An 18,855-nucleotide genomic window follows, 5' to 3' on the forward strand; every position below is an offset into this window, starting at 1 on the left:
AGTACTTTGGCTGGGATGCACTGCAGATTATTAAAGCAACTGATTAATTATGATTTTTTAAATTCCCTCAAATATTGTCAAAATATCTGGATTTTGAATCCTAATTTATGCTCTTTATAATTTTCTTTATTCGTGGATATTTTTTGGCATTTTCTGCCATGGCTTTGCATAAACTTTGTACTTTCCTATTCTCATCCTTCTTCATTTTATTATTTTGTTTAAAACATGTCTTTTGAGTCCAGTATTTTGATTATCAAATAATCAAAAGATATCTTGAAGTTAAGAATACAACCAATTCATAACTCTAAAAGACACAGGAAAGCCTTTAATTTGTTTATAACTTTAAATTTTTAACAAAATAAAAATTAATGAAGGTGAAGAAATGGAATGAAGAAGATGCTGTTGACTTAAAAGAATATCTATATACCTATAAGGATGGTGCCAGATCTTGTAATCTTTTGGCCTTGTTCAAATATGTGATTGGCATTGCATTTGCATAGGTCGTACTTTAAGTACTACCCATTGACAATAAGATGTACGTTTTTGGTTTGCAAAAAGATTCTTCTTGATTTAACTATCAAAGGATCTCATAATAAAATTTTGACTCAATGTTTCAACCCATGCCTAACCAGATATGCTCTTCCACCAGCTCATTGCTCGCTCAAACCTTCTTTTGAGTTGTAGCTGGGTTGTTGTAATGTTGCTTACAGAATCAAAGTTAGCAAGACTTTGCCTATTAGTTACTTCAGTTTATTTCTATTAAAATTCATAAATGTTGCCAAGAGCTGGTAAGATTGACCTCCTGATACAAGAATTAAATTTGGTGTTTGTGATATAAATACAAGAAAATGTTCTCTTGTTGTTATCCGCCTGAAAATGCCAAGAATTAACCCACAAACATATCTCAACAATATTCCAGTACACATCAATGAACCAGAAAGTTATGTTGCATGTTGCTCAGTGATAAAGCAGTACCATTTGCCATCTATTATTAGCAAATGTCATTGACATGTATGGATGATTTCTCCCCACAGGGATTGAGGCCTGTTGCAGTATGTTATTTCTCACACTTTGAGCATTTTGGGGAGGTGGGTAATGCATTTTCTATGTCAAGGATAAATTGAGTAAATGATAGGGCCTGGAGAGTGTTGTGAAACAGAGATGGTGAGGGGTGCATATAGTTCACTGAAAATAATGATACACTGGACAAGATGGTGAAAAGTGTTTCGGTCAGGGTATTGATTACAAGAGTTGGGACCACATGTTAGAACATTACAAAATATTATTTAAATCACATTGAATATTTTGTGCAATTCTGGTTGTCCAATTGTAGGAAGAATGTAATTGGAAAGGATATAGAAAATATTTATGAGGAGGTTACCAGGGCTTGAGTTTTAAGGAGATGCTGGGTAGGTTCTGAGTGTTCTTCCTGGAGCATAGGAGGCTGAGGAGTGACGTTGTGTCAAGCTATTAAAATTCATGAAGGACATGGATGAGGAGGAGGTGGGCATAATCTTTTTTTCACAGGATGAGGGGTAAAAAGTAGAGGGCATAGATTTAAGATGAGACGGGAAAGATTTTTACACGGGGTATGTGGGGTATTTCGATCAAGTCGTCAGACAAAGTGGTCAAACTTAATACAGTTGGAACATTTAAGACATTGTGGCAGGTAGTAATGGTTTAAATGGATATGGACCAAACACATGCTGATAGGACTAGCTTGGATAGATAACTTGGTTGGCATGGGCGAGTTAGGTTAAACTCTAAGCCAATGACATAATAGATGGAATCCTAAGGCTAGTAGATTTTGGTTAGTCTTCTTGTATCTAAGCTTTCATGGAACCCATAGAAGATTGTGTGTGTGTGTGTGTGTATAATTAATTTAAATTTTTTTTTGGTAGGAGATGAGCAATTTATACAAATAAAAACACAAAGGAACGAGAGTTTAATCCTGGCGCGAGCTTGGACAATGGGTGAAGTGGGATGAGTTGTGCTTTACATGATAGCAACATGTAATGTAATAATGCATTTCCATATTCCTGCTGATGAGTAAAATACATAATGCACATACAAAGTGTTTTCAGATTCATGAACTAAATATAAAACTTCGTGAAATACGGTCAATCCTGTGATCATGTATTCAATTTGGTGAAGCTGCATTTGCAAGGATGGGGAAGAAAAGTACAGGAGCTCAAAATGCTCCATTTTGGGCAAAATTGTTGGAGAGCCAGAAGAAGAAATATGAGTAATGACCTTTAATAATGCCACTTATTACTGAGCATTCTGTTCTTATTTCAGATTTCCAACATCTGCAGAACTTGTCTTTGTTATTACTCAAAAGTTAATTCAATCATAGAAAACTGATAACGTACAAGGAGGCGATCATGGCCCCTCCTTTCCAAGAAAGCTTCCCAACCCAATGTCAAATTCAGCATTGTTCAATGGCCCTGTATGTCACAAACATTTCTTTGATAGAAATGTTTTATGGGTTTCTGCCTCTATTAATTTTTATACAGTCAGTTCCCTGGACGCCCCCATCTCCCTTCCAATACTTGTACTAATTACATCAAATCTGTGCTGGGTTTTTTTTTGATCCTTCTATGGAATTGGGTCCTTCTTATTTTATCTGGGCCTCTCATAATTTTATATACTTCAATTAAGCCTCAAGTAACCATTCTCCATTCCAAAGAAAACAACATTACTTTATTTAAGTTGTTGCTGAAAACACTTTTCCAAGCAAGGGCAACATATTTATAAATTTTCTTTCTGCATCATCTTCAGTGCTTTTTCAAATTGCCATTTAGAACAGTCGGTACCTTTCTATAATTTATATCAACACTATACAAGTGTTGTGCTTTGGTAGGTTAAACCAGGACAGGACTTGCATGATAAATGATAAGGCGATAAGAGGTGGTTGAACAAAAAGACATGTGGAAACAGGTACATAGTTCCATGAAAGTGGCAGTGCAGGTAAACAGTGGTGTTTGGCACACTTTCTTTAGTCAGATCATTGAGTACAGGAGTAGGGATGTCATGTTACAACTGTACAGGACATTGATGAGAGCACAAAAATGGTCCTTTACACAATTAAACAAATATTCTTCAAATTAAGCAACTACATCTTATGGGAATATTCATTAGTTTCCCATCAGAAATAATTATTAATTAATTCTTTTAATCTGCTCAATACTCCAGTACAAAAATGGGTGGAAAAAATAGCAAATTGTCAGAAAAGTTGGTTGATGAGGACAAGATTTTTGCCTCCAAAGAAACCTAGTTTATGGGGATTTAAGCTTTTCATTTCCAGAGAGATTTAGTGGAGATAATGCTTTCACCTCTTTAATTCTCCCTGTTTGCTAATAGATTGCTGTCTATGAAAGGAGGATTTCTTCACTTTCCGATGTCTTTGGTCTCAAAGCTAAGACATAGATCATTCATCTCAGCAACCTGTCAACCCAGCTTATCAATGTTACTGATGAAACGCAGTCGAAAACTTTCATATGCTGTAAAAACTGGTTACAATAAAACTGATTAGCTAAAATTTTGTCATTCCCACCCATGAACAAACCCTTCATTGGGGCATCTTTGCAATTACAATGTGTGCACATTTTCTTGGTTTGACATATTTGAAACCTGACTGACCCTAAAGAATTGAAAGCAGAAATTAAAAGAAAATGTCTTAGTTCTCAGCCTGGAAAATCATTGTCAATTTTACAATTCAATAAGCTAGTTGATCAAAACTAGCTACAACAGGTAACATGTTATTTTATTCACCATATTTTAGAATACCCTAATGGAGTGAAGGATCCTTAGTCTTCGACCATATCGGAATGTGCACCGACGATTGCAGCCTTTAAGAGATGACCCAATTTCACATCACAGCTTGAATGCTCTTTAAAAATAACTTGAATCTTAAAGTGAAAAAATGTATTAAAATGTATTTCTGCAATAAAAGTTTTATACATTTTGTCACAACCTTTCTGTTTTCTTGCAATTTCTCTTCTGTTAACTTGTAAATGACACATTGTTAAGACAATTGAGGTGAATTTAACTGCTGACAAAGGGATTCTTCCCAAGCTTTATTAACTTCAGTTGCTTGGTCTATAGTCTTATTTTCATAAATCCATGACCGTTCAATGAATGCACATCTAGATAACTTGGTTTTGTCTGCACACTTGAAGCAAAAGTCGTTTTACATAGTTTACCCTTTTTCCATTTTATCCTTTCTCTTGCCTCCTTTTACCTTTTATTCTGATGGTTATTTCTATTATTCTTTTCTGTCACTCTTTTGCTAATTTAATCCATAAGTTTACCTTGCTCTCTAACACACTTTGTGTGTCTTTCTTTGTACATCTCACCTTCTTGTCCAAGTATTGAGACTTTTTTTTTAAAGAGTGAAACCCAGATGTCCACTTTATTGGTAGTTTGGCTATTTTGTTTTTCAAAAGCATTTTTACCTCAAAGGGAGACAAACCAAATTATAAACTAGCTATAACCATGTTGGAAAATCAAATCAATCACTATGCACTGACTAAAGATTGAAATTCGAGATTACTTCAATGCATGACTCGGGTCAGCATTTCAGGGTCATTGACAGTGAAGGGTGGAGGTGGATGTGAACTTTCCCCCCCCCCCTCCCCCCTGCCCCCAACTCTGATCAGAAGGAAATGGAGTTCAGGATTTTTCTTTGTTCCAGTTTATGGATGATTTCCATATTATTTCCGAAGAAAATGTCTGCTGCCATTAAATAATTTGATGTTAATATATTTGATATGCTGCAGCATTGTTTGAAAGGCATTCATTGAAAGTTTTGTTTACATTTTTAAAAAAAGTTTCTTGTATGTGGTTTAACCATTGTAACCCTTTCAGACTTGCATATGCTAATTTTCCAACGACTCAGCAAGCATTGTCTGCTTCCAGTTTAGGAAGTGAATCACAGCTCCCAAACTGCACCCTGGAACAAAAACTATGTTGAACTCCAGACTTCCTGGTAGACAAGCTCAGTGATCAAACTGATGTAAGTGAAATTTGTCTGTGTTATGAAATGTCATGGTGACTGCAGAGCAGCTGTTTATTTCAGGTACACTAAAAAGACCAGAGTTACTCAAATGTCAACCGATGGTGACATTACTTTGGAAGCAAATGTTTTCAAGTCATTAGGATTTCAAGGAGATCATTAAAGAAATCAACATAATCTTAAAACTCCCTTTATTTAAATGCAGGCATATTATATATTTTTCCATTTTGGGCATAATTTAAAAAGAAAATTGCTCATTAGATTTTCAGGATAAAAAGATTGATTGACACAAATGTTTCAATTTATTGGAGCTCATGTAAGCCCATGTAACTCTATTATTGTAGTTCATTTGCAGTGAAAGCTCAGTGTATTTGAGCTGTACAAAAATTAATGTAAATAAATATTCAGAAGTTTTAATTTTGTAACAATGGTTTTAAAATCAAATAGACAACATTTATTCTTGGTTTTGAAATTGGAAAAGGTGAAGGGTAACGTAAATCTCATCTAACTCAACTCTGATTTTAAAAACCACCTAGAATGAATGTTCACATGTTTTATTACATAGCATTTAGGATCAATGATTATTCTAGCACTGTTAAGTTAGACATGGAATAAATCAGAATCTTAAAATATTGTGCAAGTAAAATGTATTTATTTCTTTTATTAAATTCTGTTAACATTAATATTTTAGACCAGTGCAGCACTCTACTTTGCTGTATTAACAATGTGAGTTCAAATTTAAACATGTGCTCACCATACTTGAACTTGGTGGCCATACTTGAACTTGGTGGTAGTTCAATGAGAATTAATGAAACTTGATTGCTTTTTTAATGTTGTCAGGAATATATAAGCAAAATGATCAATCACCTCCGACTTAGTTAAATCCAAAAGGATATTTGTCTGCCTAATCAACACAAATGTACTTTCATATTTATTTCTCATATTGTATATTTTCATATTCCTAAATCATTCTTTCCAAATTGTTTAAAATTGAAACCATCGATCTTTCTTCCTACTGTTCCCAAGTCACCAAGATTAATAACATCTAATCCCTAATTACTAATTGACCTTATCTTACTGAATTTTAGTGGGATTCCTCATAATAGAATATAACACTCCATTTCCTTTTTTTTAAGGCTATTATTAATATAGTTGAGAGTTGATGGCATTGAATACATTAATTGCCAAGCAAGATCCTGGCAACTAAGATCGTAGCTTTATTGAACTACAGTTTTCAATCATACTAGGTTCCAGAAGTTGACAAAAGCTGGAATTCTGTATCCTAGTACTCCTTTAGTAATCAAGGAACATGGTTTTCTCTTCAAAATTCTTGTTTAAAAGGCAGGGTTATCAAAACCTTTACCAAATTTGTACTTTCTTTTTTTTTTTAAAAATGAACATACTCCTACAAATGGGCACAACAGTATTCAGATGGTTTTGAAATAGTGGAAATACAACACCTTTATAAATTATGAGCAAAGACAAAGATCCTTTTTCTATTTGTACTTCACTTTTTTTCCCCCTCCATTTGAGAGAATTCTTAATGGAAGAAGCTTAATAATTCTGTGTTCAACACCATCCATCCCTGAACATTGTCAGCCCTGATTTCAAAATTTCATTGTATTTTGTAATTTTTTGACTTTTTGTTCTTTTAAAAATACATTTCAAGTTGATACTTCTGAGATAGTTTCAGATGAAGTGGTAAATTTGCATTGCACCTTGCCAGTAATCTTTCTACAGTTGTTAACCAAAAAAGCCAGAAAACATGCTTTGTAATGCTGAAATTTCCTTCTGAAGTCAATGCAGAAGCTGCAGCAAATGGAAGCCAGGTTCCTTAATGTCAAAGAGGGACTTGGAGTTGAACACTTCTCCGCTGAGAATTTTGTTTAGTTTTGAGGCTCACATGGAGAGTGTGGAGGATTTGTATTGATGTAAACCCATTTTTTCCCTGTTGTGTGGATCTGAATTACAAAGATAACATTGGACCCTGCATTTTGATGTGCTTGGCAGAAGAGGCTCATTATTTTTCCAAATTTTGGGGAGCAACAGATACTTGAATTGACGACTAGCCATTTCATGCACTTCCTTGGAATGATTGCTGGGTAACTTGAGGAAAGGATTGTCAATCATGGACAAAAGCTGTCAATTCGGAAAGATGTGCTCCAAATGTAGAAAGGCCCTCATTAATGGTGCTTCCTGATAATCATGAACGTGAATCATGTACAGTGAACGTCGCAAGGGACATGAGACTCTCCATGTATTGGATAACAAAATTTAAAATATTTTAATAAATTTAATAAAGAACTTTTACACAGAAGTATAAACAAGTAAAATGATAGAATAAAAACCATTCTGTATAATGAAACCTACATAATTCTTATTAAAATATTTTAAATCTTATCTAAAGAATTATGTTTAAGATTAGGATAAACCATTAAACATTCCATTTATACAATATTTCAATTATATTTAAGAAATGTTATAAGAAGGTGAACTGAATTCCAAACCATAATCTTCATAATATATCAAAACTTAATCGTGATAAGAGATTTAAAAAAATAAACTTCATCAGGGCTTGTCCCTGATTGATCATCTCCTGCATTGCATCTTCCACACTCTCTTGTCCTTCCAGCACCGTTCATATTCTCATCTCAAATAATGACATGCTGCACTGTCTGAGACAGGCTCGCTCCTGACTTCTCCCTTCATTGCTGTGTAACAACACTACGCAAATTTATTTTCTTCTGGTTTATTTATCCTTTCGGCAAACCTTTCCAGTTTACTATCAAGGAATTTTTCTCAAAAGCAATAATATTCACTTGTTTAACATTTGGCAGTTTCTCACTGCACATAGTAGTCTTTATAGTTGCTTGTAATGCTGTTCTCCTGCTTTGCACGAGAAAAAAGTGCAGGATAGCAGAGGGCAGCCAGGACTAGTGGTGGACCAGTGGAATTTGTAGGAGTTATCCCAGTGGAAGAACCGATATCTTCAGCACCCTGAACATTTGTGATGGGAAGTTGCCAGAGCAAGATCACAGATTTGTTCTTGTAACTGTGTCGTCGTCGTCCCCCCCACCCCACCCAATCTTGATGAACATGCCTTCAGCCACTTCAATTTCTATGTAATTTGTCTTATCTATTCATTTTCATTTGGAAAAATAATTGTTTATGCCTTGAAACACATGAGATCCTTATCCATATTTCATTACTCATGAGGAACCATTATCAGATGTTATTTGCATGTTTTAATGTGCTTATTAGGTAGGGTGGGTCAATACATGGAAGCTTACAGCATGTCAACAAATACAGTTATTGGTAATAGTGTCTGATTTCAGATTTGCTATCCGAGTACATGCATGAAATCACATACAACCTGAGATTTTTTTTCCTGTGGACTGGTGAGAAGAATACAGACCAGAGACCATTATCCTCTAAGCCTCAATGAAACAGAGATGTAGAATTTTTGAGTGTCTGTCATAAAAAGATTGCTGGATGTACAACAGAAAGGATGATGTATTTGTAGTTGTCCTACCTCTGTCCACTAAAGCAGAACAATTGGCAGAATCTGCTTCTATCATGTGATGCCATCCACATTGTAATTGACTCAACTATGTCCATCACCATGGATGCTCCAACTGCACTTTTCCTACTGTCATCAATACAAGAAAGATATGATGACCAGATTTTCAGGCCTTTCTAGTGACTATTCAACTTTTAATCTCTGTTTCAACCTTTAAGTTAACGTAAAAAAAAAAGTAGATCTATCTGCTCACCTGAAGGACAGTAGGATTGATGTGTTGCTCCCCATGCTGAACCAAAATTTGACTTGTCGCCTCAATTCCAGCAGGTTGAATGGGAAAGGAATCACTATAAACCTTTTGCAGACTTCAGACCCAGACTTCAGCATCTTTGTAAACTGGAGCAGTGTCTTGTAGAAATTTAAAATTTGGTATTTTGTGAATAGATTGATAGATTTTTTGGTAATTGATTAAAATTTGATTTCAAGATTAATTTTTTATCTTAGTAATAAAACTGTGTGGTATTACATGAAATTCCTTTTTGCCTGCTGCAAGGGAGACAGATTCGCCAGTGGCAGTGCCTCGTTAAGTCAGACTTGCAGTCAGTCAGAGAGAGAGAGAGGGAGAGAAGCAAATGAGTCCCTCCCAGAGTCACCGAGTGTCCATAGATTCACCTCCACCACTCCCGCAGCCACACGGAGTCTTGTCCAAACCATTGACATCCCAAACTCCAGATCTGAACCTCTGACATGGTCAAGATTCCTTTCGTGCCCTCGGCACCTCCTCGCATCCTGTTTCCAATACCTGGCACCCCTCCACCCAGCTCAAGCCAGTCTCCAGCATTCTGCAGCCTGGTGCAAGGCTCCCGACAGCATTCTCAAGCAGCCCACAGCTTCCACGGGCTCCTTTCCTCGAGTCACCAGCAGTCTGTTCTATGCACTGGTCCCTCAGTCCCCTCACTAGACTGCTGCCATGGTCACCGTCTCCAATTTCTGTTACACACATTGTTTTCCACACTTACCATGCCTTTTGGAACAATTTCTGTTTTTTTAATGTCGTGCATTTGGAAACAAGGTCAGGATCTTCGAAGAGCAAGTTTGAGCATGGTAAAGCAAGGGAATGAATGCCCTTAACACAAGGTATCTGAGCACCTGTCGGTGGTAGAAATGATAAATGTCTAAACAAAACCTGGAAGTACAAGACCATTTTTTGGCATTCTGAACCAGTGTTTCCATATGTCTCGCCACTTTCTGCACCTTTCTTCTCTCTCTTCAAGATACTTGTGCTAGTGCTTGCTCATGCTGAGCAAAATTATGCAAGATGTAGTGTGCCACAATTATTTTGAATGCCTTCAAAAAATACTGCAGCAAACTTTCAGGCTTGATGTTGTACCTAAACCTTGATTGCAATCACCTGTGACTCACCATGTGATATGACTGCTTTTCCAGTGTGGAGTAGCAGTTCTCTAAAGCGTGTCCATTTTCCCCTAAATAAAATAACAATCCTGTAAGATTGGAGCCAGTGTAAATATATTCTGAATATGATGCATTAATTGCTTGTATGATAAGGAGTTATACATAGCAGAAATTTTTGCTATTGCTGGACAGGTGAAGTAAAACAATAATAGTATCCTAAATGAAATTAAAAGAGACAATAAATGCATAAAATAGATTCTAGATATTCACAGTGATCCTTGTGCAAAAAGGTGACTTGCAATCTCCCAGATTGACCAAGGGGAGGATCGTGAGTGATAGCTATAGGAAACTTCACTTGAACCTGGAGGTGCTGGACTTCAGGCTTCTGTACCTGGTTCTTGAAGGTAGCAGTGAGAAGAGATTGTGACCAGGGTGCTGAGAGTCGTTTGATGTTAGCTGCCTTCTTGAGGGAGCGCCTCACTTAGATGTCTGCAATAAATCGGAGGTCACAGCCTATAATGGACCTGGCTATTTTTGATACCTCTTGCAACCTTCTGCATTTCCAGAAGTATACTTCTCACAGTGTAGCAGTAGAACATGCCAAATCTCCTCAGCCTCATTTGAAAATAGAGGCACTGGTGTCCCTTCTTGATAGTTGCCTTGATGTGGTAATTCCATTAAAGGTCTTCCAAGATATGGACTCCCAGGAACTCAAGGATTCTGACTCTCTCCACCTTGTCCCCATCAATGCAGACCAGTGTGTGGACCCTTGGCCTCTGCTTTCTAAAAGTAGCAGTAAGCTCCTTGGTCTTTTAGGCACACCACTTCTAAACATCCACTGTGCCACAGGGTGGCCATCCTGGTACTGCATCTTTTAAAATGGGCTCACTTAACGTTCCATTTTGAAGAACGGCGCGCGGATGTAGAGTAGCACGTACCTTGTACATATCTGGGTCCAATAACTTATCGCATTATATCTGAATTTGCGTTAAATCTGGGTTCCACTGTACTACTACAACAATAAGAATATGAAAAAAAAAAGTGTGGCATTACTAAAAGAGCAATGAATGTATAAATCTCCACCTACTCCCCATTTATACTTGTAAAATCAGTAGAACAAATAGCTGAAGCACATACGTGGAAAACTAAAATTTCCCACACATAACTTGGTCTATATGCTTGTATATTATTTTAACCATTAGCCTTATTTCCCACGGTCATCTAATAGCCTGAGTGCCTAAGCACGTACATTTCATGCGCTATTAATACGTGACTAAGGTAGCGAATACAAGTCATTATTATAAAGATAAAAATGTATTCAACTTCATACTCTCATCCAAGAAAAAGTAATTGAAGTGTAATAGAATTAATAGAAAGAGAAACAAACTTGCGTAACTATAAGCCAAACTAAGCCAAACTTCACCCAATCAAGAAAATAAAAAGCTTCGGACACCAAATAACAGTTCATGCAAGACTTGATGTTGAAGTCAAATCTTCCAAGAATCTTTGTGCTTCTACTGAATTCAAAAATTATTGTGATCACCAAAGGGTGTGATTCGGAGGTATGCTGGGTATAACAAAGCAGGCTTGAAACCTTTCTTGTACAGTTCAGCCTTGACTTCTTTATATTCTATGCACAGATTCATCACTTCAGGACAAAGATCATGTACAATCTGATCTGTTGTTCACGATATTAAAGAGTTCCTTTCTGATGGGCTTCACAAATTTTATTTGGTAGCGATGAATAACCGAACGTCCCAGAACTGGCTTGGGAATCAGAGTGACGGGCTCTGTCAAGCTCAGGCTTATAAGAACTCCTTTCCAAAAAATTCCAAAAGCATTTCCAAAATGAAATTGGTCATTTGGCCAGTTTCAGTATTTTCAGCCAAGCCCAAAATTCGTATATTCTGCCTTCTGCTCCTGCTCTCCAAGTCGATTACTTTCAAAGTTAAGATTGTTACCAGACAGTCCCGAGCAAAATTCCTCTAGTTTGTCCACACAATCATTGACTCTGGTCAGTGTCATGTCTGAGACTTGATCCTGGGTCAAATCTTGCTCCACAGGTCGTAGACATACATCAATTTCTGATAACTACTCCAAAACCTTTTCAATTGTAGATTTGACTTTACGTTGACTTTCTTTCACTGTTTCAGTTATCTCCCATGTATGCCTGTTTAAAAGATCAGAAATGAAGTCCACAGTCAGAGCAGCTGCCTCTTCCACCTTTTAGCCATTTTCAAAATAGTTTTCAAAGATAAGTAACAAGGGGGTAAAGTATAAAGCACTTTGGTTGAAATGAATGAATGGAAGAATTTTTTTTTAAAAAACAGGAGCACCTAACTACTGCTGCTAACCCATGCAGTAGCCAGCTGGAAGTCATTCCTTAATATTTTTAATGGAGAATATTCTGTTTTATAATTTTACCTATAAACTTCACTAAGTGCTTGTTTGCATTTTGCTGTTCTCTTCCAGTTAACCTGTAAAATTATTAATTGAAATGTAATCAACAGTTCTTACCTTCATTGGAAAAATATCACAATGACCAAGTTTATTTATATTTAGTAGTTTGGTGAATTTTAAAGTTTTATTTAATCCAATTTCATGTAGCCAAGTAAAATTTGAATGTTAATATCTACTCAAAGGAATGTAGAGGCAACCTAAGATTAGAAATCTTCTGATCAAAGGTGACAAGAATAGATATTTGGGCATTAAATGCTTCATGGATGAAGCACAGGAAGATAACCTCCTACTTTTCAACAAAAGGAAAATGTAGCGTTTTCTTCGGGAGACACAATCAGTTCAATACAGTTTTGCTTCTATGCTGTGTCTTCCATGTGCAGTCTGTAAAGGAGTAAAAATAGCTTCAGTAGCAACATAAATTGGATCGTAGTGGAAGAGGTAAAGCAAAAACCTGTGGCAAAAGAAAGGAGAATGGAGTAATTCAATATTCTTTCAGATACTTATCTTTGGCACATATGATGAATTATCACCTCCAATCCAAGGTTTGTTGGCAGTTTAACTTTTGTATTTTAAATATTTAATCAACAAGCGATAGAGAAAATGTATCTCCCTTATGATGGAAATAGTGGCATAATTTATGTTTGTGTTACTAAGTGACTTACAGTAGTTAAACCAGTAAAGAATTGTGTTTAAGTTTGTAACTGCCAATGCTGTCTGTTTCAGCAAGTAGTGTTGATGGCAGCAGAATATTGTGAAGGGATATTCAGAAATTCAATGTGAGTGAAACTGTAATCTACCAGTAAAAGGAAATGTGAGATTAATGCATACATTCTGGAAAAAAAAATGGGATTTTTAAAAATATGTTAAGACTGGAGGAGCAAAAAATCAATTTTCATATATGAAAATTGCTAAAATTAGAGTTGAAATATAACTATTTTTAAAAGATTTAAGACCTGTTACTCATTATCTCATAGGGGTTTCAACACAATGGAATTTAAATAAAGCAATAGTTAAACCACTTGTGGAGTATACTGGATCTAGCTATTGCAGGTAAAAAATTGTTTATGATACTTATGCATCCTAATCCAGAAAATTACTTGGCCTGAAGTAACTCAAGTATGATGACGGGTTACATAAGAGTTGCCTCAAATTCTTGAGTGCAATAGATTTAATTATTGAAGGATCAATTTATGTTTAACACTACAGGTGTTCAATCTTTTATCTGAAATCCTTTGGACCAGACACTTTTCAGAATTCGGAATTCTTTGGATAATAGAATAACAGTAACGGTGGTACTTCTAAGTAATTGCACTGTTTCTGATTCGCGCAAAACAAAGACACTCTCCGACTCTCTGGATGGGGGGGGTGGAGAGAGTTGTGGTGGCAGCACTGGACAGGGTGGGGTGAAATAAAGATGGACCATAAAATCACTTGTGTACTTTTTTATTTTAAAGTAAAACTTACAATAAAACTTCAAACATAAACTGGCTCAAGCCAAGCTAAATACCCAAAAATATACTGTACATGCTGTAGAAGCACATTACAACAATGTCGTCATTGTTGTCATGTCATCGTCTTCAGGTTGGAATCTTTTTAAAAACTTCCGGTGTCAACTGTTCCATTCTTTCTAAGCAATCTCTCTTTAATTGAATAAACTCCCATAAACTCATGCACGTTGTTCCATGCCACTAATTAACTGATCACACATTTTAACCGTATCATCTATGGGTATTTTTTCCACCTGTGATCACGTCTACTTTCTCATCACTGCTTTCCTCTTGCTTATCGTCATTTAACACCATTTCATTAATTTCTCCATCACTCAAGGAATGCACAATGGGGGCATCATTGTCAATGTTCAGCACCTCTTAGATGTCAGTGGCCTCCAACATATTTACATTTCTACTGCAACACTTTTAACATAAGCAATGAGGTTTGATATCATCTTCTCATTACTGACAAGGAATCCTTCAAAGTCTTTAGCCGTAGGCTCGTTTTCATCCAACATTGTTGCAGGCCAAAGTTTGCACCAAGCATTTTTTAATGTTGATTCAGTTATATATTTTTTAAGCAATAACAAGTGCATAAATGGCATCCTTAAGAATGAACTCTTCCAGGAAATCTTTGATACTTGCGCAAGATCAAGCATCTGTATCAACATGTTTGATGAAATTGAGGGAAAGTTCAGGTTATACCTTTCTTACCTGGCACTCTTTGGTCCAACAACTCACATGGTCTGGCACTTATGACTCTGCCACCATTAATACAAACTCCATACAGACAGTGCGGGACTCGAACTCTGGTCCCGATTGCTGCTGCTGTAAAGACGTTGTGCTCTGTTCTACCTTAGATATGTTTCCATAGGGGTCAATTTCTGCTTTCCAGCATTTGCTGTGGTCTGGCAATGGCCAGGTCCCAACGTCACTGGATTAAAGAGGTACAACCTGTACTTAAAAATGGTGATACTATGACAAGTAGAGAGTAAAGCAAGTGTTTCCAAAGGAAACATTGGACTTGAGTGAATTATTTAATTCAAAGATTCAACATTGCTAGGTTTCTGTAAGGCAGGGGTGATGAGAGTTTTTGAAAAAGCAGTGAATAGATTAATCTAAAATGTAAATTAAATAATGGACTACAGTTGCAAAATTGTTTAGGTGAAGCTACTTAACTCGTGGAATTTTAAAAAATTATTTTAATTTGAAGATGCAGCACAGTAACAGGGCCTTCTGGCTCATGAGCCCTTGCTGCCCAATACACCAATTAACTAGCAAATCCAACCTTTTTCTTACTTTCTGAAATGAGAAGGAGTGAAGTCTTAGAATAGTCAGTTCCTTATTTGTAATTTTATTTCTAATGTGAGCACTTGAAGTTTGATTGTATTTTTAAATGTATGCAAACAGGAAGAGGAGGATGAATCGTTTGAGAATACATTAGAATTTTGTCATGGTGGAAATGGACAGCCAAGGCGCTCAACAAGACCTACACAACAGTATTATCAACCACCAGGAGCAAGAAAGTGATGCAGGTAAGTGATAAATGTTATCAGTTGAAAATCACATTTAGCTAGTTAAATCTAGTTGTTCACTAGGACAAAGCTACAGAGATGTCGTCACATGGACACAGGATACCTGGCTAAATTCTGGTGAATGGAAAAAATAATGTTTCCTGTCCCAAGTTCAAAGCAAGCAAAGGGAAATTCAAAAGCCTGACAGTATGTAATAGGGGACTATTACTCAATTATTTTTATTTTCAGCAAAGTTTCTACATGTATTGAGCAAGTTACAGTTGTTACATTGCCAGCAGTAAAAATAATTTTAAATTTATACAATAAAATATAGTGATGTTTTAATTGTACTGTTTGGTATTATCATAGCTTTAAAAAAAATCTGCAGCTCTGTAATACAATGTTTCAAAATAAAAAGCTGAAAAGAATTCTGCATTCAATTTATGTAAAAACATTCTTAAACTTGGTATATTTTATATAAACTGTAGACTGTCAACCAGTCATTAAAATATATCTATTATCAAAAAGAAAAGCAGTGCAGAGGTAGCAAATCTAAAGTAATGCTCAACAAGATGGGTAGAACCCTGCACAGTGAAAGACTGTTAACTTTTTAGATTTAACAGCCTTTCATTATCTGTCCCATTAGAAGAGCATTAACCTAAAATGTTACGGAGCCATTAACTTTGGAATCGAATGAGATTTTATTTGTTTACATGCAGAGATGATGTTTCCCTTGTTTGAGGTGTCACAAATCAAGGAATCACTACTCTGGACAAAGATGAGAGAATAATTCTTCATCTAGAGCACACATGTCAAACTCTGGCCCGCGGGATATAATTATATTTGGCCCGCAAGATCATTTAAAAAATGTATTAGAGGTGGCCCGCCCTGCAGCGAGAGCCGATGCTGTTTTTTGGTAATGTCACCCCCACCATCCTCCCCCTTCATTGCACATCCTTCCCCATTGTAACACGAGAAGTCTGTCGATGTCATCAGCCGGCAAGCCAGTTGGAAGGCTCCCCACACAACCAGTCACGTCTCCCACCTGTCGAGCGGTGCGGCGGATTGGCAAGCGCCTGTGATTTCCTGTCGGCGCGACGGGCATGGCAGGCTGCCCACGGCCCCCGGGCTGCGCGAGCCCCGCGCGACTGGCACCGGACGGCCTTCCGCAGCACGAGCGCACTTCTCCCGGTCGCCACGGCCTTCAGCGCTTGCACCCGCGCAGACCCCAGGGACGGCTGGTTCGGCCCTGCACGTGAAGAGAGAGATGGTGGCTGTCCGCAAAGGCTGATCGGCAGCGCGCTGGGCCTGAGTGGGTGGGTAAGCAGGGGTGGGCAGAGGGTGTAGGTGAGGAGTAATGGGCAGGGGAAGTTATGGTGGTGCGAGGGGCAGTTAGAGGGAGGGATGAGTAGAAGGAGGGGTGGATGGGGAAGAGGTAAAAGGGGAGGGGCAGGGCGAGTAGGGGAGGGGTAATTAGAGGGTGAGAGACGGGTAGAGGGAGGAACAGGTTGAGGGGAGAGGCAGTAGAGGGGCGTGTATAGGATGGGGTGGGTAGAGGCAGAGCGAGTGGAGTGAGGGGTGAGTAGAGGTTGGGTAAAGGACTGGTCAGGTAGAGGGATGGTGGGTCGAGGGTGAATAGAGGCCTCGAGCCTGAGGAGTGAGCAGGAAATGCTGAGTCCTGATGCAGGCCAAAATGGACACAGCCTGTGAATGCTGACTACATCTCCACAGGGACCAAATAGGTTTCCCTCAGGTCAAGCAAAGGGTGAACTTGAGCTATCTACTCCTGACCTGTAACATTATCCTCCTAAAGTTATATCCTAAAGTTTAACATTACATATGTTGAAAGAAGAGAAAACATGCAGATGTTGTTGAAAATTTTAAATAAATATTTAGTTCGGCCCTCCGTGAATTTGAGTTTGACACCCCTGATCTAGAGAATGCAAAATCTTTGGAATTACCTACACAAAGCCTATAGAAGTAGAACAATATGTTTTAGATATCATAGAACTAAAGGAAATGAGGTTTATATGAAAAAGATTAGCCACAATCATATTGAAAAATCATAGCCGGCTCAAAGAGAAGAAAAGCCTTGTTCTTGTGCAGTAAAATTGCACTTTTTTTGGTTTGTAAATATTTAATTATTTGTTTTAAATACACTGCTTGTGTTCACATGGATTTCCGACTTTTTGTTTGCTTTGAAGTAAAGTTTATTCCTCTCCAGTGTTTGATTTTCCTTTTTTTTGCCATGCATAGCATAATGATGCAACATTATACAGATGAGAGTAAAAATCTTCTACACTTCAGTTACAGTCATGATATGGTTATGCAGTTCAAGTATTGTTTATGTATGAGCATCATTTGGTTTCTGTGGTCAGATGAATAGCATAAAATTCCACTATATGCGTATAATATTTGAAGCATTGGAAAATGTTGCATTGTACCAATTCAACCATTGAGATGTTTAAAATAAACCCATTTCCTTAAAAGTCCAATCTTCCAGAATTAAAACTATGCATATTGTAATGTGATGAATAAAGATAATAGAAGAAAGCAAATGGCCCATTGAATCTCTGCCAATTCTCAGAGCATTAATCCCATTCCCCCACTTATTTATGTGTGACTTTTCTTCTTTCGCGTGCATTTTCCTCTGTTCCCAATTTTCCACTAATTTGTTGATTTGAATATTTTAAGATCTAACAGAAAACTCTTTACTACAGATGTCGGGAAAATACCAAAAGGTGGGGATTTTTTTTACATCTAGCTTTCTTTTTTTTTAATCTCATCCTCTTTCTAGGTACTCGGATTGCAGAAGTGGAATGTGGTTTCATTTGTTTCCAAGTGTTTGATTTACAAAAAATAGAGATGTACTGTGCAAAGGAAGATACTGAACCCTCGAAAATGGACTTTAGTCGCACAATGTAAAGCATAAAAAACTTTTTTGTACATGTAATAATTTGTAATCCTATTAATAAAAATAGTGGTGTACTGTAATATTTTGCCTTCTAGTGTTATTCAACTGAAATATTCCATACCACTAAAATACTTAATTACAGTCTGAATTTGTTTTTTGGCTTCCTTTTCAATGTATTCAGTGGAGAAGGGATTTTTTTTTAATGTTGAAAGGTCATAAAATTGTTCTTTTTCAAAATCTAATGAAAAAATAAAGATGAATGTTAAAAGTGGAGGGGGTAGGTTTGTCGAACATTTTGATAATTCAATGTACTGATTCAAAATGGCCCGTGTTTTTTTTTGTTGAAACTTAAATAGTTTTGTGGATTAACCACATCTTCATTTGTGTATTAACTGTGAAAACCTCTAAATTCAGACTGCTTTCACAATGTCCATCATGAGAACAATTATACATACAAAACAAAGTTTAGTTTCAGTGGTTATTTGAATTATTTGCAGCTATTTCTAAATAGAATTTAAATACAAATT

General features: G+C 36.8%; 1 protein-coding gene across 7 annotated transcripts in view; it reads left to right on the forward strand.

The window, feature by feature from the left end:
* tdrd3 (tudor domain containing 3) overlaps positions 1-18,408 on the forward strand; it is an 85,600-nt gene extending 67,192 nt beyond the window's left edge. For 3 of the 7 annotated variants that reach the window (XM_069890663.1, XM_069890659.1, XM_069890661.1), the window contains 2 exons: positions 15,311-15,435; positions 18,212-18,408. In XM_069890663.1, coding sequence (XP_069746764.1) covers positions 15,311-15,430 — 120 coding nt within the window. In that variant the 3' untranslated portion in view covers positions 15,431-15,435; positions 18,212-18,408. The other 4 variants (XR_011342044.1, XR_011342043.1, XM_069890660.1 and 1 more) reach the window with 4 other exon arrangements.
* The last annotated feature ends 447 nt before the right edge of the window (positions 18,409-18,855 follow it).

This window comes from Narcine bancroftii, chromosome 7 (genome assembly GCF_036971445.1).
Source record: "Narcine bancroftii isolate sNarBan1 chromosome 7, sNarBan1.hap1, whole genome shotgun sequence".
Taxonomy (NCBI): domain Eukaryota; kingdom Metazoa; phylum Chordata; class Chondrichthyes; order Torpediniformes; family Narcinidae; genus Narcine; species Narcine bancroftii.